This window comes from Condylura cristata, unplaced genomic scaffold, assembly GCF_000260355.1.
Source record: "Condylura cristata isolate star-nosed mole 26May11 unplaced genomic scaffold, ConCri1.0 scaffold00007, whole genome shotgun sequence".
NCBI lineage: Eukaryota > Metazoa > Chordata > Mammalia > Eulipotyphla > Talpidae > Condylura > Condylura cristata.
In genome coordinates, this window is record NW_004567108.1 from 39,583,089 (window position 1) to 39,608,182 (window position 25,094).

Sequence of the window (25,094 nt, forward strand, 5' to 3'; positions counted from 1 at the left end):
ATACCTTATAGTAAAATATGTACAGAACTTAAAACATTCAAGTCACAATTGAATTATAAGTGTAATCACATACTCTGATGTAATGAAAAAGGCTAGCTGGTTAAAAAAATACATGTAAACCACAAAGGATAAAAAGTATTTAAAAATACACAACAAAATTCTAACCAGGTTTAAATTTTGATTTTAAAAAAGTTTATATTTACATCTTTAAATTTCACGTAATTGTTGCTTTTACGATTTGTTACTTTTACAAGATTGCATAAAACAATAAAAAGCTCTTTTAACTACACAAAAATCAATGAATGAGGTTGGTAGAATGCAGTATCTTAGTAGCTAAAATCGGAAAGGCCAGGGACTATTAATGGAGTCATAAAACATACTTAACCAAAACTGTAAGCAAGGAAGCGAGCAGTTTCACTTCAGAGACTTCACTGCAGGGACTCAGTTTCCTTATTTGAAAAGAAATTATTATAAGTTACAGTTATCAGAAGGGAGGATTAGAGATCACCTGTGTGAATTAACGAACACTTACAAAGACATGACTTACATACGGTGTGAAAGTTCATGGTACAGTTCACTCCAGGACCTTCCTTAAATGTTTCAAACAATAGTTAGTTCTTAATGCAAGAACCAATTAACCACTAATTGCATAAAGTCCTTAATTGGAGTGTTCAGCCCAGTTGATTATTAAAAGCTATTTATAAAATGCTTCAATACTGATGGTACTGAACTATCGATATTAAAGCTACCAAACTTTGTAATGATCACAAAGATCTGGCTTCCCGAGTCAAGAGTCTGACGTCATGTTGCCATCTGACAACACAGCAAAAATATCAGATACTTCTTAATCTCTCAGTGTGTTATCTGCCTTCTATGTTTTCCGTTTATCATAATCTCCAACCATCTTCTTGATGTGTGACAATTTGCTCTTCAACTGCTTGCAATAATTCTTCTTACTTTTGTAATCTGCAGACTAACAAAAAAATGAATCACATAAATTTAACAAAATAAAAACAACTTATGTATCAGCTGCTGGAAAGGCAGAAGTCAACAAAAACCAGCATTAGTCATACAGAATTGTTGGGAGTGTTAAATGAAGACAGATAAGGTAGATGGCAGTATCTATAATCACACTGGCAGCTGGCCCTCTTTATTCAATCATATCTTTTAACCAGAGTTTTAAAAAGGATAGACTTGTTTCTCGTGATTTGTATAGTAACCAAGAAAATTTACTGGTCACTAAAAAATATATCTAAAAAGATACATGAATAAGCCAACAAGTTGGTATGTAGGATGATTTGTGAAAGGAACTGAGTAAATGGGGAATGAGACAGGATCTTTTATAGACCCTTTTAAATTCTTGCCTTAAAAATCTTAATGTCGGGCCCTCCCTGGTGGCGCAGCGGGTTAAAGCACAGCACTGAGAATCTAAAGCCGCTTCCGCATGAGTTCGATTCCCGCCTGCCCCGGAGGTGACCACATGGCGTGGCAGACCTCTCCTGACCCGCCTGCTGCTCCCCTCAGCAGTGTACTTCGTCAATCTGCCTGTTCTGCCCCCCACTCTGTCTCTGGAGAATCCTCTCACCCTCCGCATCTCTGGCCTGTACCCCAGTTCTGTATGAATAAATAAATAAATCTTTAAAAAAAAAAATCTTAATGTCTTGTCATTTTAAAGTATTTTAGTATAAAATCTTCTAATATCAAAAAAAGTTTTAAATCCGTTGATATCAAGTGTTGACAAGAATATGGAGCAACAGAAGATGTAAACTGACACAACCACTTTGGAAAGTTGATGGATTAAACCCACACTGCTAGACACACTACTGCCAAGTAACCCTAAAATTTTACTCCTGAGTACCTTGCAAAATAAAATAAAAGCAAGTTATGTATCATCTTGTAAATGTGTGCATATTAACAAGACACTTTTTAAAAAATGTTTAAAGTGGTATTAATTATAAAGTCACATATTGGGGAACAACCCCAACATTTATTAACAATATAATGGAAATGTTGTATTTTAATCACAAAAGAAATTATATGGATGAGCCACAGCTATACTATAAAACATCAATGGCTCTCACAGACGGCACCAAGCCAACAGAAATAACACACAAAATACATACTGCAAGATTTCACTCATAAAGTTCAAAATAAACGAAGTTAATATGGGATGTTAGATGCTGGCTACCTCTGGGAGAGAGTTAAAAACTGGAAGGAGATACAAAAAGGGACTGCTGTGGTTACCAAGAAATTTCTATCTAGGCTCCAGGTACAAAGAGGCATGATTGCTTTGTGAAAATTCACCAACTTAGGCACTTATATTTGTGTGCCCTTTTGTATTTTTCAACTTCTAAGTTGAAAATAAGTATTGGTGCAGCTGCAAGTAGCTTAAATTAAGATTCAAATGTCTTAGTTTCAGTTTTCATCTTCCAATTACAGGGTTATAGTCTGTGAATGTTAATAAAGAATTCATAGAGATTCTTAAGGTTAAATGAAAAAATATGTAATAGAAAAGTTGTCTAAAAGAAACTTACAATCCAGGATACTTACTCTTTTTACTTGTTTCAGCCTATTGTATTCATCAGCTGCAGCCTATTAAGGAGAAACACAAGGGAATATGTTAATGGAGGTGTGTGTCTTTCAAAAATAATATTCCTAATGTTTTTTGAGATGAAAATGCCAGACTGTGAAAATAATATCGGGGATTAAAATGATAGTCTTAATTTCCTAAAACTAGTATGGTCTGCAAGAAAGTCTGAAGGAATCCAGTGCAGAGACGTTAATGACAGTAACATATTAGTCATGTTCCAGCCACACAATCATGTGTCGTGTTGACCTCAGAGAGATCTCTTATAAAGCACAGGTTAGGGCCGTCCCTGGTGGTGCAGCGGCTTAAAGGGCAGCACTAAGAAGCTAAGGAGGCCGCTTCAGCATGAGTTAGATCCCTTCCAGGGAAGTGACTCACATGGCACAACAGACCTCTCCTGTCTCACCTGCTGCTCAGTTAGTTGATCTGTTTGTTCTGCTCCACACTCTGTCTCTGGTGAATCCTCTTAACCCCCCCCCCACACCTCTGGCCTGTACCCCAGTTCTCTATGCATAAATAAATCTTTGAAAAATAATAAGTAAATAAGTAACGCACAGGTTATACCCCCCATTAACTTCTATACTAATCTAGTGTCCCACCTTTCCAGTCTCAGTGCCTATCACTTGCAATTCACTTAAATCCTGCATGTTACTGTTTCCAGATTTTGATCATATTCTCTTTAAGATTGTGATCCTGCAATCCTCACCCCTTCTATCTAGAGAATTGGTGCTGGTTACCTTTGACTGAAGCATCTCCTAAATTCTTAACTCCTTTACTGAGTGGCTATATTACTTTCTACTAGACTGCCATATGAATATGACATTAGTCACAATAGATGTCAGTTTCTCACTAACTCTTTAAAGGCAGAGATAAGATTTTATTTACCTTTCTAACCTCAGCACTTCCACATTATCTAGGACACAATAATCAATAAATGTTCACTGACTTGAGATTCATGACAACACCATATATTAGTCAAAAGAAAACCAACAAATCAAGCTATACATAAAAATCAAATACTTCAAACAGAAAAGCAGACCACCCCAATAAAAATGGTGGAACACTTAATAAAATGAAGTACTAAAATGTAAAAATATAATCTCTGGTAAATATAAGTGAAAACAGGGTTCTTCCTGGTGGCGCAGGGGTTAAAGTCAACGCTATCAAAGTACAGGCAGCACTGCAGTATGAGTTCAATCCCCAGCCTGGGAACTGACCCACATGGCACAACAGACCTCTCCTGTCTGGCATACTGCTCCCCTCACCAGTGTATTTCAGTTAACCTTTCTGTTCTGCTTCCTACTCTGTCTCTGGTGAATCCTCTCACCCTCTGCACCTCTGGCCTATACCCCAGTCCTTGTATGCATAAATAAATAAAATTAAATCTTTGAAAGTAAATAAATATAAGTGAAAATAGACTTAATTACTAAGATATATGTAGTAATTTTTCAGGTGCAAAATGTGAGATGTGGGTCAATTGAAACCATTATTGTTGATACAGTTGGTATTGTCTTTCCAGAGGGTAGTTTTACAACAGTTTTGTTTTTGTTTTTAAAGATTTATCTTTATTTACTTATGTGACAACTGGAGTGCAGGCCAGAGGTGTGGGGGTGAAAGAATTCACCAGAGTATGGGGAGAACAGCAGAAATATGCTACTGAGGGGAGCAGCAGGTGAGACAGGAAAGGTCTGCTGCACTGCCTAGGTTAGCTCCCTCGCCAGGGATCAAATTCACGCTGCAGTGGCTGGCAATAGATCCGTATTGCCAAGACTTAACTCCTTGTGCCATCAGGGAGGCCCAGTTTTACAACAGTTTTACCAGTTTGTACATAACCTCTGACTCGGTCATTCCACATTCTAGAGTCTAGAGTTTGTTTTAGCTAGATAAGATAATCTGATAAGCAGACAAGTATAAAAAAAGCTCATTGGTGTATTAGTGACTACTCAGGGAGGTATGTGTGTGGCAGGGGAGTGGATATAGCTAAATATCTATCCATAGAAGACACTTGAGCAAAGTATTATATAGCAATAGAACTAAAACTTGTATATGTAGCTACCTTTTTTTAAAGATTTATTTATTTATGCATACAAGAACTGGGGTGTACGCCAGAGTGTGGGGGTGAGAGTATCCACCAGAGACAGTGGGGAACAGAAAGAGGTGGACTGACCAAAATACGCTGCTGAGGGGAGCAGCAGGCGGGTCAGGAAAGGTCTGCTGTGACATGTGGGTCAGCTCCCTGGCTGGGGACTGAACTCATGCTGCAGTGGCTGCAGATAGCTTCATGATGCTGCACTTTAACCATTTGTGCCATTAGTTTGGCAATTACTAGAAAAATATGTACTAACATTAGTATAAAGGAGACTGTACTTCCACAGATTAGGATACATTCATATATAATATGAGTTTATAAGGTTTGACTTTACCATGTACTCTTCACTTTCTTCTCTATAGTCATCCAATTCTTTATCCAGACGAGAGAGTTCTTTATTGACCTCATCAAGTTCTGCTTGTAAGCTCTTGTATTCCTGCAGATCAGTGTCAAAGCTTCTCTTGTAGAGTTGTCGTTGTTGATCTGAAGTGATAGGTGGGTATTCCCTAAAAATTGACAGAGAAAAGGATTACAGATGTATTCATGATAGGCATTAATTCAGTGGTGGTTGTTCTTCAAAGAAAATAAAGCTCGTAGAATGTGGAAAATGACATTGTCTTATTTCCTTTTTGGTACTTTATAGGGAGGGGAAAGTAGGGTGCAAATAAGTTATTTTAAAACTAATTTTAGAAATAGTCGAAAATCATACATGAATTGTAAGGTTCAAGTGGGAGAAACTTAATTATTCAGAATATACAGTTCTTAAAACTGGAATTTAGAGCATAGAATATGGTTTCATCACTGCAGTGGTAGAGCAGAAACTGGCAACTGGCTGTGGTTTTTCTCTTTTGTTTCTTGGTCTTGGTCTCATTTTCTAAGTGGGAATAGCTTATTTTTAAGTCCTTTCAATACTAATGTAAACATTAAAATGTACATAAATTAAAGTGTATCCTCACTGTAAAAATTAACAGGTAATGAAAAATTTAAAAAATCCTGAAATTTTGTGCACTTGCTCTTTCAATATACTAATATTCTTTTTTTTTTTTTTAAGATTTATTTTTTTATTCATACAGAATTGGGGTACAGGCCAGAGATGTGGAGGGTGATAGGATTCACCAAAGACAGAGTGGGGAGCAGAACAGGCAGATCGGCGAAGTACACTGCTGAGGGGAGCAGCGGGCGGGTCAGGAGAAGTCTGCCACGCCATGTGGTCACCTCCGGGGCAGGCGGGAATCGAACTCATGCGGAAGTGGCTTTAGATTCTCGATGCTGTGCTTTAATCCGCTGCGCCACCAGGGAGGGCCTACTAATATTCTTTACATATAAAGGTGAGGCTATTAACTCATACATAATCCACACAGCAAATACTCAGAATTGTTTCATAGGACTAAAAAAACTCACTGCAACACTGAATTTCAAATTTCAGACCCAAGAGTATAAGATATCTCACTTTTACAAAGGGATAGAGAAAAGGATTAAATAATTTGCTCAAAAGAGAAATAAGGATTCAAGATTCCTGAAAGATTTCACTTTAATCTCTCATGATATAATAGGCAAACATTTTACAGAGAAATGACAACAAGAACAAAAGTTCTTGGGGAGAAAAGGAAAGTGAGGTATGAGAGCTACAGTTGTCAAGGGGTTTTCAGCTCTATATCCCCCCTCATACTTGACTACCAGCCCTACTGCAAATGTTTATGGTTCGTGTTCCAGTCCTTAGAATGTCTGGGCCTCAGAGGACTACAAACCGTACATGAATAGAGTGGAGATAATGGACTATAACAAAATCACTATCACACAAAGGAACTTGACCAGGGCACTAAACTGTTATCTCAATTATTTACAAAAATATTTCCAAAGTCCTTTGGATTAAACTTTTTAAAGAAACTGATCTCATCATGAAAGCTTCATTTAAAAAAAGTAAATGCCAAAAGAAAGCCATAGCACTGTCTGGGCATTTTATAATCAATAAAGTGAAATTCCTTGATACTTTTATTCATTTAAAAGACTTGCCCTTAGTGGCTATGGGTTAAAAAGTTAGAGCACTGGTGAAGTTTACCAAACAAATGTTGGGAAAGCTGAGTGTTTTAAGCAGAGTTACAAAACAAATCCCTACCAGTCCTATTATTACCATAAAGCAGTGTTACATAAAGGGAAGAAACAAACAAAAACTACTGATATCTCCAGCCTTAGTTGGCAAAGAATGAGACTGAATCATCACCCTAGTTTAGGAGGTAACAGCTATAAAACGCTGGGTGCCCCACGCTCATCACCAGATGTGCAAGTGGTTTCAATGCGGATGGGCTTGATACCTGATCCAGTCCTCCTCCAGCTCATCACAAGACTCGCCGCCAGTTGTGTAGTCTGTCTCATAGTGGTCCTGCTCTGTTCTCCTGGGCCTTCCCGCTCTTCCCTTTGCTGTAGACTTTTTTGAAGGCGTCTCAAAGTTACTGCTGCTGCTATGCCGAGGCTGCCTGAAGTCATTCACAGGTGAGGTCACTGGAAGCTCCTGAACCACTTCTGGGACCCTAATAAAACAGGGAACATTTTTCAGTGATCACTGAATATACTACAATCTTTTGCCAACACATTGTAATCACTGGAACTGCAATAGGTACCGAGACATCTGTGTGCAATGCACTCACTCGAGCAGTTCCTAATCTCAACACCAGGCAGCCCACACCACTAGTTTCCTGCCTTCAACCTAGCAGGAGCTCACACCCTCCAAAACAAGCAGGAGAGCCCAATTACAACAAATCTACGACTTCATTTTAGGAATGCAGGTTGATTAGTAAGAGGTGTTTACCTGACCTATGCCAAGGATTTACTCCACAAAGCCTGTTAGGAAAATAATGATCACAGTTTTTTTCTACAGATTCTTCCAGTTACAGGGAATGCTGAGGGGGAAAAGGAATGCACATACATAACTACTTTCTGAGATAATATCTCTGCAATACTAATTTTAGACTACTATATACATATGTGTGTGTGTGTGTGTGTGTCTATATATATCTTTTCAAGTTGAAATTTTTTTTTAAAGATTTATTTATTTGTTCATACAGAACTGGGGTACAGGCCAGAGGTGCAGGGACGGTGAGAGGCTTCACCAGAGACAGAGTGGGTGAAGCTGCCAATAGCTTCATAGTACTGAGACTCAACCACCTGTGCCAATAGGGAGACCCAGTTTTCTTCATTTTTAAAAAAGATTTCAACTTGGCCCTCCCCGGTGGCGCAGTGGGTTAAAGCGCAGCACTAAGAAACTAAAGCCACTTCAGCATGAGTTCGATCCCCGCCTGCCACGGAGGTGACCACATGGCGTGGCAGACCTCTCCTGACCCGCCCGCTGCTCCTCTCAGCAGTGTACTTTGTCGATCTGCCTGTTCCTGCTCCCCACTCTGTCTCTGGTGAATCCTCTCACCACCCCTGTACCTCTGGCCTGTACCCCAGTTCAGTATGCACAAATAAATAAATCTTTTTTTTTAAAAAGTTTAGATTGTTTTCCTTATTGCTTGCAGTTTACAAAAACTATAATCTTGAACCTTCCTACCAGGTTTACTGTTTTTTAGTTGACCCAGAACTCTTTGCCTCTGTTATGAAAGCCTTAGGTTTACATCTTATTTATCATTTTCTTCTAGACTCGTAAAACTTTGTGGTGGGATGTGTAATTGGGGGGGGCAGTGGTATTTATTTCTTGTCAGTTTATTAAGGTTAATGTGGCTTTGTGTGCTATGTTGATTATACCTCTAGGAGGGAAAATGTGATTTTCTCCTGAGTCAATGATTAGCAAGTTTCTAAACATTCTGCCAAAAGTGCCAGGTACTACGCTACTTGCTTTGAGTGGACAAACAAAACCTTTAAAGAGAGTGGGTGGATTTGAGGGGGTGGGGGCCTGAAGGGAAGAAGCTAAAGGGCGAAATATATGAGAAAACATAGTATTTTAAAAATCATAAGCAGGTCCCTGTTATGACTTTATCTTATGTTGAATATCAATATTATAAACATTTACATTGGAAGTTTCGGTCCCCCTCTTCCCACACCTTTAAAAAGCTGACAGGGGGCTCCCTGGTGGTGCAGGGGGTTGAATCTCAGCACTATGAAGCCTCTGGCAGCACAGCAGCAGGAGTCTGATCCCCCCCCAGGGGGGTGACCCACATGGCACAGCAGACCTCTTGTCTCATCCACTGCTCCCCTCAGCAGTGTGCTTCATCAATCTGCCTGTTCTGCTCCCCACTCTGTCTCTGGTGAATCCTCTCACCCTGCTCTCTCCCCCCGCCCCCGGCTGTACCTCTAGGTCTTGTATGAAAAAATAATAAAGTCTTAAAAAAAAAGAACCACAGACAGTAACATTTTATACGGTGCAAAAATATTCTTAGAAAGGAGAGCATATATAAATAGTTAGGGAATACATGGGCTGTCAATAATCCTCAAACCTACTTTTTAGATACAAGTCCTAGTAGTTCAAAATCCACTCAGCACTTACTAAGCAGTAAGGTATTTCCTAACACCTTCCCCGCAGGGTCTCTTCACTCAGAGTAGACATCCTCAGTCCCAAAAACTTAGTGTCGGTAGTCCAAAAGTTTGCCCTGTTGTAGCTTTTGAATTCCTTTTAAATGCTTCACTTGTTTCATTCTCACCTACATCCCTCCCATCCTCTGCCATCCTCATCTTGGCCCCTCGGTGTCGTCACAGTGCACTGCATTCTGCCCTGCTAGACTGCACTCTCCCTGACAGCATGGACTTGCTGTTCCCTAGGGCACCCGGCCCAGACCTGTGTGCCCTAGGTGTTCATAGTTACGGAACCAAAAAACGCATCTCCAAGAAACACATCTCTGCTGACACACGGTATCAGTGGGAGGAGAATAACAATGCATCTCAGTGGTCAACATCAACCTCAGTGATGAGCAACAGGGTGCTTGTCATGTACATGGTATGTTAGAGGTGCCACCATTATTGGGGGGGCATATATCTGAGCCTCTCCATCGGAGAATTCCATCTTCCTGGCCTCAAAGATGGCAATGATCCAAAAAGGGCCAATCAGAAGCCTTCCAGTGTAAGATCTGGTGAAGGAAATTTCATTGTCTGAGTCCTCAACTAGACAATCAATTAAGTTTGGGGAATGTGGATCAACATCCTGTTACAACACAAGCTGTACAGAGAATGAAGCCAACAGGGCGACAAGAATACTTACCTCTTCTGGATCAGCAGATGATGCCATGCCTGAAGCTGGACCCCACCCACCCTGGGCCCTTATATGAACCAGTGAATTCCTACACCTTGCATACAAGTCCCAACAGATCACTCTACCAAACAATGGTCTTATTTAGCAACTAAGGTGTCAATCTTCCTGGAAAGTTCTGCATGGTATGAACATTCAACTTCCTTCACTTATAAATGTTAATTCACCCTAGGTGTGGATAGGAATAATAGATAAAATGTACCTAATAGGGATCTCCCAAGTTCACCTAGAAAAGGCAGAAAATCAACCATCTTCAACTCAATTCTAACTGCCTTCAGGTTCTAAGGTTTAGGACATTATGATAAGCAAAGGAGCCAGACATGAGCACTTGGCACATGACCAAACTGGTTGTGGATTTGAGTGAGAAACTTCAGAGGCAGCCTATTCTGTTGCAAAGGGGAGGTGGGGAAACACTCGATTCCCTGTGTTTCCAAACAACTATGAAAAATAACCTGGCCGGATGGAGTTTTATCCTTGGTCTTAACTCTGGAATTGAACTTTCTGGATCTTATCAGGACTGCTATTTTGTACTCTGTGGGGATGCCTGTTGCACCTATAATTAATCCACGAAATGGAGTATTGCTTTGAACCACTATTAATTTAAAATCCTAATTGTCAGTAGCTAAACAAAGGATCCTATATTTGAATGGATATAGGATCCTATATTTGAAGGGCAAAATTTCTAGAGTGTTCGTCTAAAACTGTCTTATTAATATTTATGGGAAGATAAACTGAAAAAAAGGATAAATTGAAAAAGAAGCCTTAGGGATTCCTTTAACCAGATGATATTACAAAGTCCTTTTACCTCTACATTCTTTAGAAGATCCTATCAAATTTAGAGAAGAGTTGGAAGGATGTATGGACATTTACATCCTCACTCAGCACCCTGGTTGGCTGCTAAGAGGGGTTTTTCCCACTGGTGATCACATTGTAATTGACAAGTCAAAAGATCTCCTGAGGAAAATAGAGAGAAAGTCAAAATTTCTCCCAGGTCCTTCTATAGAAATTATCAGGAAATGGCTCCACTGGAAGCTGATGTTCACAGGCTGATACTAAGCAGCAGGAGAAACTGTTTCCCTCTAAGGTGAATCGGGCTAAGGTTGAAAGTTACATCCAAAAAGGAAGATATTTGAAGGCCTTTATTAACCAATTTCTTCAGACTTTTTAAAGTCATACTATATTAAAAACTGATGTTCCAGAGCCTCCCTCGTGGCTCAAGGGGTTAAGTCTCAGCACTATGAAACTGTCCACAGCCACTGCAGCATGTATTCAACCCCAGCCAGGGAGGTGACCAACATGGCACAGCAGACCTCTCTTGTCTTGCCCACTATTCTGCTCCCCACAGCACCTCTGGCCTAAATTCCAGCTCTTGTATACATGAATAAAATAAACCTTTAAAAAACAAAACCTGAAGTTCCAGAATACAGGAATCTTTTGGTTTTCATCTACACTCAGAAACTATTCCCTGAAGCAAAGTGAAGAAAATATAGTAGAGTAGGCAGATCAGCACTTTTGATTTTCAGACTACAACCCATTTGAGAAATTAAAAGTAACTTTCACCTTACAAGTCTTCGTAAAACCAGAAATGCAAGTCAAAGTTCATCTGTTTATCACAGCAAAACCTTCCTTTTCATCTCAAAATACTTGCAGGTATTATAAAAAGTCTGCTTTGGGGAAGCAAGAGTGCTTCATGGAGGAATTGCATACTTTCTCCGAGCCTTTGGGATATGAATTTTCTAAGATCTAAGAGTCATTCTTTGAAATGCAAATTTTAGAGAGAGATGATTCTTATCAAGATTAAAAAAAGAATATAAATTCAACTGTTCTTTTTAAATTAGAGAGTATTATATTTTACCCAACTATGACTACAACTTTAGAATGAAAGCTATAAGCTCTGCATTTGTCTGTATATGTGTGTGTCATAAGATGACATTTCTCTACCTCCAGATTATTTTGCCAAAATTAATTTGGCAAAGTCTATTTAATTGAAAAACTAAGTGCTTATATAAACATTTCTAAATCTCAGAAATATCTATTAGAAATTAATCCAAATGTTTATTTTCTTTTTTTGAAAGATTTATTTATTTGTGCATACAAAAACTGGGTAAAGACCAGAGGTGCTGGAGGGAAGAGTGAGAGTATTCACCAGAGATAGAGTGGGAAGCAGAGCAGGCAGACAGATTGAAATACACTGCTGAACTATGGTGATGGAGCAGGGTGAATTGGTGGTGGGATTTCACAGGGAAACCATACATTGTACAAATAAAGGATGATGTAATAAATGTATTTGGAAAAAAAAATACACTGCTCAAGGGAGCAGTGGGCAAGACAGGAGAAGTCTGCTGCACCAGTTGAGTCACCTCCCTGACAGGGGATCAAACTGATGCTGCCAAAGCTTCATAGTTATGTACATTAACCCCTTGTGCCACCAGAGGCCCAATCTAAATGTTTTTCAAGTCAAATTCATGTGATGTGGGATAATTTTCAGTAGATAAAAGTCATTTTAATACAGGCATGTCTTTAGAGTTGTCAGCATTAAGTATTAGCACTTAGACTTTACCTATGTTTACTAAAAATCAAATAAGCTCCTATTATCTGTTATAAATTTTGTTTGCAAGAAAAGTAACCTGAATTAACACCTAACATAATTGTTAAGAAATGAATAGATGTAACTGGAGTAAGAATCTTTAAAGGACTTTACCACAATGGTTGCTTTACGTTATGTCTAGTGTACTTAAAATTTCCAAAATCTCTATGGCAATATACCCTCAAAAGTTTGGTTAAGTTAAAAGACAGAAATTTGGGCCCTCCCTGGTGGTGCAATGATTTAGGATGCAGCCGTGTAAGCTGGCCACAGCCACTTCAGTGTGAGTTTGATCCCCGGCCCCAGAGGTGATACACATGGTGTGGCAGATCTCTCCGGACCCACCTACTGCTCCCCTTTGGTGAATCCTCTCACCTCTGGCTTGTACACCAGTTCTATATGCACAAATAAATAAATCTTTGGGAGAAAAAAAAGATGCACTCTTGTACTCTTCTCTATAAGACATTCAGATTTATATAAAAAATGATAGGAATTTGTTGAATGCCTAGATCACTTCCAAAGTAAGATAACACTAATTACTGAATAGTAATTAATTTCATATTAGCCATCACTGAACAGCCATTAGTTTCATATTATGGAGAAACTACAGATATTTGGGTCTGTTCATAAAGATGTCTTGAGCAGGCAGCTCTCTTGCCCACCTGTGACCACAGATGCCTTTTTCTTTCTTTTTTTTATAAGTTTTATTACTTATGCATACAGGAACTGGGGTACAGGTCAGAGGTATGAGGGCTAAGAGGATTCATCCAAGACAAGAGTGGGGAGCAGAACAGGCAGACTGACCAAAATACACTGGTGAGGGGAACAGCAGACAAGGACAGGAGAGATCTGCTACACCATGTGAGTCACCTCCCAGGTGGGGATCGAACTCCTGCTGCAGTGGCTGCGGACAGCTTCATAATGCTGAGACTTAACCCCCCGTACCACCAGGGAGACCCTAATTAAAATCTCTTTACCTCAAACTAACTCTGAGATGTTCTAGAATACCCCTGGAACATCTCCAAAGATCTGTTATCTCTCCTTATAAAAAGAGATTTAGACTAACTAGCTTATTTGGTATACTGAATTACATGAGAGGGATCCTCAAATAAGAAGTGATACTAAGTCTTAATTTTTGTTTGTTCTCATAAAAATTATTAATAAGTCCCACAAATAATAAAGAATTTCAAGAAATCTGATATGTTTTGGTATGATGAGCTATAATCCTAGTTATTATCTAAAAATGTTTTATACCACAGAAATAACCAAATTTTCTGTCAACTTCACTATAAACAAGTATCATCATATCTTTAACAATGAATATATAAACATTTGATTTATAAAAGTTATTGTTTTACTCAGATGGTTTTGTAAATGTATTTCATCTTCAGGGCAATTCATTCAGAGTGGAAAGGAGACTGACGAACAGACTTAAAATTTAGGCTTCTGATATCTTTAAGATGTATTTCCATAACTAAGGAAAACAGGATTAATAAATCTTCTAATGAAAGATAAAGAGTTAATTACATGGGGCTGAATGAACTAATGAGAATGACTATAATATTCTTGTGACTTTTTTGTTTAAAACATTGCTTGTTCTTTAATGTTTTGTATTTCTAAATTCAAGGATAGTTTTTTATTTCTCTTTAGCTAACTATGACATAACAGTTTGACAAAGTATAACTTTATGAATAAATATGAAATATTTACTTTTTCCCCCTAAGGATCAATTTTAAAAACTTTTAATAAGTAGTCTTTTCATGCATTAAATTCAGTAAAAATCAGTAAGCATCTATTCTTGTAACAGAATACAATTGGAAATATTGGTTATATTGCCAAAGTTTTCACTGGAATAATATATTTGAGAATGTGCACAGATTCAGACATGATTAGATGTCTTTAAGGAACTAAGGTTGACTTTATGTAGTCAATAAAATCCCTTGATGTAACTCTCTGGTGTCTTGCTTACAGGGCTTACAGTACTCTCACTAGGTGAACAAGGAAGATCACTTTCTGGCAGGCTTAGTAATTCAAAGACCCAAAGAAGTGTAACCCTAGGACATCAAGCAGCAAGGAATTCACCCAAATTGCAGGTACTGCAGTTAAATCTGACGGCAAATCTGTACCTGGCTTCCTGGTCTCAAGGGGCTTTTAAAAATCTAATCTGATCCCAAAATTAACCATTAAGTAGGAAAATACATTAATTTTTAAAAATACATTTAAAATAAATAAAGTCAAATCTGAGACATTCCTATGAAAAGTTCCAGCAAGGCAGATTAAGAGATTCCATGTAGCCAATAACTATTCTGGCTGCACTTAAGCAAATAATCAGGCCAACTTCATTCAATAAAACTAGATTTAATCTGTATCCAAATAAGTGTTACTGTAATTATCTTTGATAGAAATAGGGGTGACAGAGAAAAAAGGTTTCAGTAGTACACCTTCAGAGGTACAAGATTCTAGCATGGTTAGAACTTTTTGAGTTCTTAATTCTTTAAATTGGACTAAGTACTGAGTTCTTCTAGTCAGCCTACAATAATTGGCTTTGACTCTTCAAACTGACATTCTTACTGTTCCCCCACCCTCTGATTTGGAATCACTGAGAACTAAAACTGCCCTTTCACTGCAGCTACCTAAAATTATATAATTTATATGAAAGTGGGAGAAATCACCACCACATAGTTCATATGTGAACAATCTCCAAAGCCTGTTGTTGTCTGGGTCATTCAGAAAGTTCACCAAAGATGCTCAAATTGTAAATCAGGAAAATCTGTTAGGTGGCCCTGCCTACCTTCACTCCTTTGATCCTGACACGTGTACTCTTCAACTAGCTAACTTCAAGGCTCAAACTCGGTTTATAATCTGCTCCGACTATTTTTTTTTTAAAGATTTATTTATTTATGCATACAAGAACTGGGACACAGGCCAGAGGTGCTGGGGATGAGAAGATTCACTAGAGATGGGGTGGGGAGCAGAAAAGGCAGACTAACTGAATACACTGCTGAGGGGAGCAGTGGGCAAGGCAGGATAGGTCTGCCATACCACGTGGGTTACTTCCATGGCAGGAGATCGAATTCCTGCTGCAGTGGCTACAGACAGCTTCATAGTGCTGTACTTTAACCCTTTGCGCCACTAGGGAGGGCCCTTTATTTATTTTTTTTAAGGATTTATTTATTTATGCATAAGAGGTGCAGGGGTGTTGAGTGTCTTCAGAGACACAGTGGGGAGCAGAACAGGCAGATCATCGAAGGACACTACTGAGGGGAACAGTAGGCAGGTCAGGAGAGGTCTTATGTGCCATATGGGATCACCTTGGGGCGGGGTTAAACTCATGCTTTATCTTCTTAGTGCTGCACTTTAACCTGCTGTGCCACCAGGGAGGGCCCCCTTAATTATTTTTAAAACACCCTTGGAAATTTTTTAATCTGTTCCAACTATTAACCTTTGTTTTCTTTTGTTTCCAAAGAAATGTCTCTTATTAGATACCCAATTACTTGTACAATATAGGCTTAGCTTTGGAAGCTCTCCTGTTTCACCTCTTCTTAACATGAGATATGGCCTTCTGAACTGGATTGACCTGTTATCAGGACTAAGATTTATGCAATGAGATGCAACTCTCTACCAACTCAACTTCCAGAAAGTATAACTCAAGGAAGTCGCCAAGGCAGGAATGAAAAGGAGAATGTGCCGCTTTGACATGTGGAATGTTTTATGCTGGAGCAATCAAGACCCAGCAGATTCAAGAAAATCTTTTAACTCTCTCATAATTACCTAAAAGAATTTAGATAGGGGTCTGGCCCAGAATGAGCATTATTAACCAGAGGTAACTTTTTATTTGAATATCTACCTCATGGGAGGGCAAATACATTAATACTAAACTGTTTTTACAGTTTTCTTTTGTGAGTTACCCTCCTCCTCTTTGAAGTCCTAAACCCCTACCCCATTGCGTACCTCAGGATAGCATATAATCTTCAAGGTCAACTTGCCACGGGTTTCAAATCTTTGGACACCCGTATACAAAAGTAAACTTTACTTTCTCCTGTTAATCTGTCTTATGTCAATTTAATTTTTAGGCCAGCCAAAGAACCTAAAAAGGGAAGCTGTCCATGCAGCATGAAAACAGTGGTGGGGGGCAGGGTGAGACAAGGTAGAGGATATCAATGGAGAAGGGATATAAGAGGACTTTCTGGAATAATTGAAATGTCTCCCTTGCTATGGTGATGTGACTTCAGTCTCACATGTGAAAAATCCATCAAGTTGTATATCAAGATTCATGCTCTGTATTATTGAATATATGTTTTGTTTTTTGGGGGGGGAATCTTAGTGTTGAGGGACTTCATCCTCAATGTAATCTTTACACAATAGTTCCCATTTAATTCCTTCTTGATCCATTACAATAACGAGGAGAGGTACTCCTGAGTTATTAAACACATTCAAGCAACGGCAGGGTATGATGTAATTTGCTTCCCTGCCCCATCCAAGTAGATGTCCTCTGACTCCTTCACAGCACTCAGTACTCTTGACAATTTCTATTACTCCCCAGAGGCTGAAAATTGCTTCCATTAGTACCATATGTGTCAGACAATGTGAAAGATAATGTCACATTTGCATGTTTTAGCACTCCTCCCCTTCTTTTGGGGTCTAAAACTAAGGATCACATTTGCATTTTCCAGGTAGCATACGTTTTGCAGTACAGGCTGGGAGTATCAGTTGGTACAACTCTTAAGGAGTACAATTTGATTATATTCATGAAAAAAAATTAGTAATTTTTGTTAGCCCCAGCAATTCAGCTAATATTTTTCCTTCAGGTACATTAATATATGGATAAATGTGTAAGGTGATTCCCTGCGGTGATGTATCATACTAAAACACTGGAGAAAGTATATATCATGTGCAATTAACAAAAAAATTACAGTTTACCCATTTGACAGGCTGTTATGTCACTATAAAACTCTTGGTAAACTCTTTGTATATAGATATGTACAATCTCCAAGATAGCTTGCTAAGAATGCTAGTATTATGTAAAGGAAATAATCAATATTCATATTTAGCTAAGCTATTTATTAGAAACAAGCTGACTAGAAGAATAAAAAAAAAAAAAACTGGTGACACTAGCTGCCTCTAGGGAAAGGAACCAAGTAGCTGGGGACAAAAGGTAGATTTTGTCCCTTTCAAATTTTATAATATATGAATATATTGGCCTACTCAATCTTACTGAGTAAGATTTTTAAAGTTTCCCAAATTAACTTGTGGAAATAGTTTGATTTGCAGGTAAAGGGACAAAATGTGGAAATGCTCTGTAGCCACCCTGGCCTTACAATCTAGAATACATAATCTAGAAGCATATCTGTAATGATAGCACACAGAATATACAATTTACAATCTAGAAGCATATCTGTAATGCACAGCACAATATAGACACTTATGTTGTATGTGTAAGAGTCAAGCAAATCATAGCTTAAACTTTTAGAAGGTTTCTATTTCTCTAATGGAAGCAGCTCTGCTGTGTGCCTTCTTACTTAACAGCTCAAATGCTGTGAATATCCTGCCCAAATCCAAAAAGAATAGGGGAAATATTCTTCTTCCAAATCATTCAAAATTGAAATCAACAGCAAAGTGGATTCTGAAGACCAAAGGAAAATATATGAAGGGTGAGGCTGACTGCCAGTCTGCTTCCAAATTCCATGCCAGGGGAATAATAAGCCCTACTGTCTTCAAACTCTTCTGTAACTACCTCTGCTGCTGTGCTGTCTTACAGAGTTCAAGACCCAAACTGCTATTTGCTCAGAGTGGGTCTCTGTATAACCCAGCTCACTAAATGGGGTCATGAAGTCGGAGATAAAACTGTGAAGCAACAAAAAGCCTTTGAGTAGATATACCTTTAACTTAGGACAATCAAGTCTGTAAAACTTTATTTCTTGCTGATCTACAAAAGGAATTTGGAGTTCTAGAATACATGTGCGGTAATACATATACCACCTACATTAGTTCCATTATACCCCGTAGTGTATAAATATACATAATATATAGGAGCATCAATTAATCATCTTTAGGAAAAAATTATGTTTCAGTCCTTATTTGTGACCTTAACATAACTTTCCTCACTAGTTACTAGGTTAAATTAGAATTAGGCTTTCTAGCAAACTAAAACCATTATGAAGATAACATTTCTATAACCATAATGGCACCTCATCTATGCAAACTCACATTTTTTTTTTAAACTATATATAAGACAAAACAGAGGGACTTTGAGTTTCAATTCCCTAAGCAATGTAGAGGTTTTAGCACAGCATAGGATTTCTCAGAATTCCTGAATTTAAATGAAGTCTTCTTGTTAAATACAAACATGTAGATAGGGGATAATCATCAAGTAATCTCTTCTTCCTTCTAGTGGAACCTTATAATTACAAGCAAAAGGAGAGCTGAGAATTGTACTATCTCTGTCATCAATACCACCCTTTCCTCCTCACCTAAACTTCAAAACTAGAAAACAGGATAAAGATCCACATTCCTTGAGTGAAAGAACCCAACCTACCCTTTCTCTATTATAAATCAACATGAGAACAGAATCATTTTCACTTTAGAAGGGAAAAGGCCAGATTAACTCACAGACCCACCCTACTCCATCTTCCAAGTAGCCCTAGGCCACCAGCTCAAAACAAAGATCAATTAGTCTGTCTCCAGCCTTTATACAAACTTGGATTTTTTAAAATAATGTAATAGTTTATTTTTACATCATTTTGTGCATTTTTCCATCTCAGTTGTAATCCCCTTGGGCTTCCCATCACCAACTCACCCATGTGCCATCGCCACAGTCCAGTGCATTTCCCTCCCCCCACTGTTTTTGATCCATTCCCCACTCCACTCTCATAAAATGTTTCTGCTATATAGCTGTTCATTATTATTATTATTTTCTCGCCTAAAACTTGGATTTTTTTTTAAAGGAGTATGACACAAAATAGCGACTAATTTCAAAACATGTAAATAATTCCTTGTTATAATCTCATTCTATCGGAAGGAACATGTTACTTACGGTGTTGATTTATAGGAAGACTCTGGATACAACTGCTTGTCATTCATTTTGCCGTTGACAGAGTATGCAAAAGGACCGTCCACTCTTTCCACACAGTCAGATGGGGGAGGAGGCATGTCTTGTGTGCCTGCAGACACATTTTTAATCTACAGAAACAGCCCCAAGAGATGTCATTATTAGTTAGTCTGTTTTTTGTTTTGTTTTGTTTTGATTTGATTAAAGGAAGCAGAAATGGGGGTGGAGGGAAGCCAAAAATAAAATTATCATCTAATATTTATTGATTCATTAAATGTTCATTTGTTAAATTAACTGAGTACTAATTAAATTAACTAACACATAAGGGTGCTACTGTTAGCTTAGCAGGTACAGAATGTACTAAAAGAAGAAAAACATCCCAATCACCTGCTTCTCATTGTGCCATAATCAGGTGGTAAATGCTCCACTGCTATAGAAGACTATTCTCATCTATGCTAGGTCTGTGTTAGGGCAAGAATTTTCATTTCTTTCTTTTTTTAAAAAGAATTTTCATTTCTAACAATGTCTAGAGTACACCTTTGCTGCTGTCGGGGGTATCCTATTTGAAAAACCACTGTTATACTAATTTAGCACAAGAAACAGGTTTTGTCCAAATGCATTCACCAAAATAGAAATTATTACAAACACAGAAGAAGTTAGGAAACTCAAGCAGATTTCCCTCATACTTCTTTAGTAAGAGATTATTTATTCTCCCTTAATGTACATTTTCCATGGCTCTATTAATAGCACATACAGTATAATCACATCACTCTTTTCTTACTCTTTTCCACCTCCTCTTATTTCTTTCTTAAGTGTAAGTGAATTTGTCCTAGGATATTACATGCACTAGAGACTAGATCTTGTTAACAGGAAAGGTTTCCCACAAAACTTTCAGGAAAAATTTTCCAAGTGTGGTGGAAAACCAATTAGATAGCAGCATAATTAATTACCTGTTAGAGTTCATATAGTATATCCAACGCTTTAAAATTTCACCCAAAACTTTTAAATTAGTACCTATTATTCTGTAATTGATAATTTCTTAATCGATTTTTACAAACTGGAGATCATCACAGCTGCTAAACCCAAACAAGTCTCTGAGTAGTTTCAAAGTAAAGAAACAGAACCAAAGTGTGGGGGAATGTCAAAATAACTCTATACATTTTTTTCTTGAAAGAAAAAACTTTTTGAAAAGAGGCTGACAGTGCTTTTAGCACGCCGGTGAGAAAAGTGACAGAGATTACCTAGGTTCAATCCAGATCTGCCAGTTCAAAGCCTGTCTCATCTTCAAGAAATGGGGAAAACCTCCCCTTCTGACAGAGAAACACTCCTAAGATGCTGGATTTGAAAATTAAAATCATCACAGCTAAACAAAGTTATAAAAGTATGAAGATGACTGCTGATAGTTTGCTGTTATAATTCCTGACAATTAGGTTGAACATCAACAAACCTTCTATATACACACTTCCTATCTTGAATTTTCTGGTTCAACTAAGCATTAAAACTGGACTGCTTTTTCCTGACTATCAGGACAATATCACATTCCAGAAGATATTTATGCACCCCTCAAAGCACACAGAGGTATTCTTATGCTTTAATATCCCAGTGAGTCCAAAAGGAATGGAATCATTTCCTGCTGAAAGTAGAGTTTGGCAGCAACTGAGAAGCCAGTGGGTGGGTTGCTAAGGAGTGTGCTCAGATCCCACCACAGGGGGCCGGGTGGAAACCATTCTTGGCTCCCACTGAATTCCTTAGGACTTGACACCATGACCAGGCCTCACAGGCAAACACTGCCATGCCCAAGGCCTCTGTGCTTACTCTGGAGACCTCATCAGAATTTTAGAAGACTCCCTGCTCTTAAAAGCTCACTTTACAACTCTCCCATATTATCTCCCATTCACTATGTTAGCAGAGGCTGCAAAGCTTGTGCATTTTTCTACCTGGCAAACTGGAAACCAAAATCTTACCAAAAAGGTGTATGGAGGTCCTTATGGAGATTTCTTACATCCTGGAATGGAAAGTGCTTCCTCCTTTCCTGACCACCTAAACCTTAGCTGGTTTCAGGACTGGACTCAATTCTAAGCAGCGGCAATAAAATCAACAACCTCCTGAAAGCCTCTAACACAAGTCCCTGTAGGGGTGGCACCGACCCCTCCTCCATTCCCCCTGAACCCCAGCATACAAACCTCTCTTCCGAACACTTACCCTGCAGAACAACTGTTTACTCACACTGTAATGACTTGAGCTCCTATCTCTGACTACAGTAAGCAGTGAACTGTTATTGGTAGCCCTGTCTGCAACTTACAATGCACCGATACTGAACTGATAAGGCACAACCCTCCAGGTAAACACTACGATTCTCTTTCAAAAATGAAAAAGTTATGCTCAGAGAGTTAGAGCCTTCCCAAGAATCTATACCTAATAAATGATAATTGTGATTCAAATACAGGCCTCACTCTAAAGCATCTACTGGAATTCACCACCTCTCCCTGAACAGGATCCCACCTTCTCTAAGTCTCTAGAGCCTAGCAGAGTTTCTGGACACATGAGAGCCCAGCATTTGCTGCATCAAGATTGCCCCATTTCTTACTGGTCTATTACTGTATCATGTCCACCAAAACAACTTATCCTTGAGCTGCTCGAAGCAGATTTTCTCAGAGTCAGCAGAAGAGAACAAGCCTGACTGCTGACTTCATCCTTCCTTCAACACAGGTCTTTCATTACAGAGACCTTTCTTTATACAGACGCACAGAAGAATTCCAAGACTGTGTTTGCTGTGACAGCAGAAACAATACAGAGAAAATTATTAGCATGGTCCCTACCCACAGATGATGTGCAAATGTTTATGTGTTTCTCGTACATGTATTTAAACCCTCGCCATCTGTGAGGTGAGAATTAAAGATAAATATGAAGCCAGCTTTGTCCTTAAAAGTAGCTCGAGTGTAGAAACAGAGGCAAAATATATTTGTAAAGTAGAGAGTAGGGTCATTGTTTTTCTTTTATGCTTCACTTTCCTGGGAGAAGCAAAATAGTATGTTTTCTCATGGTACCAATACAAAGTATAAACTTTTGCTTTCAAACGGAGGGGACAAATCCTAGGAGTGTTCAGCCTGTATCTCCTATTACAAAAAAAGGGTTGCTGAATTTCATTGCTGACAGAGTTCCCAGTCAACCTACAAAACTATTCTGTAAAGTTCACTAACAAACAAAACAATACTATCTTAGTAATAGAGGAAACGTTTAAAGATTTAGAACTAGAGAAAAACAAGGCTTATTTCTGAACAGCAAATGGTGCACAATTTTCCTCAAGTAACTTGAGAACAGCTCTAAGAAATTATAGGCTGAAGGGAGCAGAGTGAAAAGGCAAATTAAGGAAGATCTGTCTTCTACTAAGCATGTAAGGAAAAGAAAAGTTGGAAAATCAATCTTTCTTGAAGCCTAAGGCTGGAATTACCGCTCAAAAGCTAAAGCAGCGTTGGGCCCAGAGGGTGAAATCACAGTGCCAGCCCCAGGCCCTTCCTTGCAGGAGGCAGCAAGAGCCAACCCACATGGCAGGCACAACAGCTGCTTCTAACTTGGATCTGCCTGAGGAGATCCTGGTCCGGGTGGTACTGCTGTCCCACATACAGACTTTATGAAAAGGGCAGACCAGTGAAAGAAGAGAAATAAATACACCTAACCAATAAAAAATGATCCAGACTCATTCAACATTAAATTTTAAAAAGACTCACAGGCCTCACTGGTAGCACAAGGGTTAGAGTCTTAGTTCTATCAAGGCTGTAGCCAGCCACTGCTGCATGGTTCAATCCCCAGCCAGGGAGCTGACCCACATGACACCACAGACCTCTCCTGTCTTGCCCCTGCTCCCCTCAGCAGTATGTTTCAGTAGATCCACCTGTTCTGTCCCCAACTTTGCTTCTGGTGAATCATCCCACTGCATCCCATTTGCAACTCTGGCCTACACCCCAGTTCTTGTATGCATAAATAAGTAAAATAAATCTTTAAACACATTTTTTAAAAAAAGGACTCACTAGAAACTATAATCAAACGGACAAACTCTCAATTACACCATACTTAAGAGATACAAATAATTAACTTAAGGTGATACATAGGAATGTTACTACGGCCCAATCAAGAACAAAGCTAAATGCTTCTGAAATGTCAAGGTGAAATCATTTCAAAAGATCTTCAAAAGCGATAATTATAATGGGTACAAATTTTTTTTCAAAATTTAATTATACCTATTAGAAATGTTCCGATTATGTCACTTGTGAAAAAAATCTGTGGAACAAATAACACCTAACACTCCTTGGAACATTAATGAGAACATCCTAAATCCCTGACGGGTGTGCCCACAGAGCAGCCACCTCCAAACACCTGTCCTTCTTGTCCCTTCTGCCCCAGGCGACACCATCATGCTTACACCTACAGCCAACAGGAAGCCTCCCCACCCTGACTCCTTGCAGGGGAGATGGAATAAAAGGTCAAGAATATTTTAGGTTCTTTTGAAAGAAAAATCTCTCACCCAAGAAAAGAGTGTGTACACGATATTACTCTCCAAAGGAATAAATCTCATGTCCTCTGGAGTTAGTACAACCAAAAGGAGCAAGAACAGCCATCCCCAATTTTCTCTTGGTCCTGACTTTATTCACACGATACGGGAAAGTATCATGGCTTGAAGGCTGGCTGTCTACGCTTCAGAACTGGAGGGAAGTCCAGCGATCGAGTATCTTTATCAAATGCCTGGAAAAACTCATCCTTTTTTTTATTGCCTCACCACCACCTGATGAGATAGGATTTCAGATGAGGAAACAAAGTCTCTCAGGTTAAGTCTATTTACCTAAGGTCACAGAGAAAGTGACATGGGAGAGAAGGGATTTGAACCCTGGTCCACCTGAATGCAAAGGCCAGCTCTGTCTGACATAACTGCCACTTCAGTAATTTAAACAGAGTATGAGATACCCACTTGTCTGTACAGACTCTTCCCTGTAACAAAAGGAACTATTCTCACAATTTCGCCCCACACCCTAGTGAGACACAAAGTGAAAAGTTTTATTTGCCTGTTAGATTCACATTTGTGCAATAGCTCTGGACACAGAGTTACTATGAATGTGTGCTTCAGTCACCAGCTACCTTTGCTGAGGTCAGAGTGTAGGAACACCACCTGCAAAAGGGAAATACCAGAGTTTTTCCTGCTTGGTCATTAAAGAACTTCATCAGAAGTCAGGGAAGGAGCACCTTAATCTCAAGGTACCATCTCCAGTTTTACAACTTGCCATCCACCTTCAGGGCCACGTGCCCTGTACTACTAGTTCTCAGAGCCAAGTGGTCTGACTCGTTTTTCCCGTTTTCTGATATTTTACACCCACAGATGCGCCCTCCAACAAGCTTCTCAAAATTGCCTCTGGAAAGTTCCTCCAGATTTTTTTTTTTGTCACCCTGGGTCACTTGGCAGATGCTCCCCAAAGCGCTAAGCCTATACATGAAGGGCCGGGTTTGAGTGAGTGTCCAGAAAGGCACAGAACGCCTTAGTCGACACAGAAAATCATGCTC

The 25,094-nt window shown here is 38.9% G+C and overlaps 1 protein-coding gene across 1 annotated transcript in view; it reads right to left on the reverse strand.

The window, feature by feature from the left end:
- Window positions 1–205: 205 nt before the first annotated feature.
- OCLN (occludin) overlaps window positions 206–25,094 on the reverse strand; it is a 46,929-nt gene continuing 22,040 nt past the window's right edge. The window contains exons 5-9 of the mRNA XM_004678228.2: window positions 19,530–19,675; window positions 6,989–7,204; window positions 5,011–5,182; window positions 2,551–2,592; window positions 206–973 (exon numbers count right to left, since the gene is read on the reverse strand). Coding sequence (XP_004678285.1) covers window positions 872–973; window positions 2,551–2,592; window positions 5,011–5,182; window positions 6,989–7,204; window positions 19,530–19,675 — 678 coding nt within the window. The 3' untranslated portion in view covers window positions 206–871. The remainder of the gene's footprint in view (window positions 974–2,550; window positions 2,593–5,010; window positions 5,183–6,988; window positions 7,205–19,529; window positions 19,676–25,094) is intronic.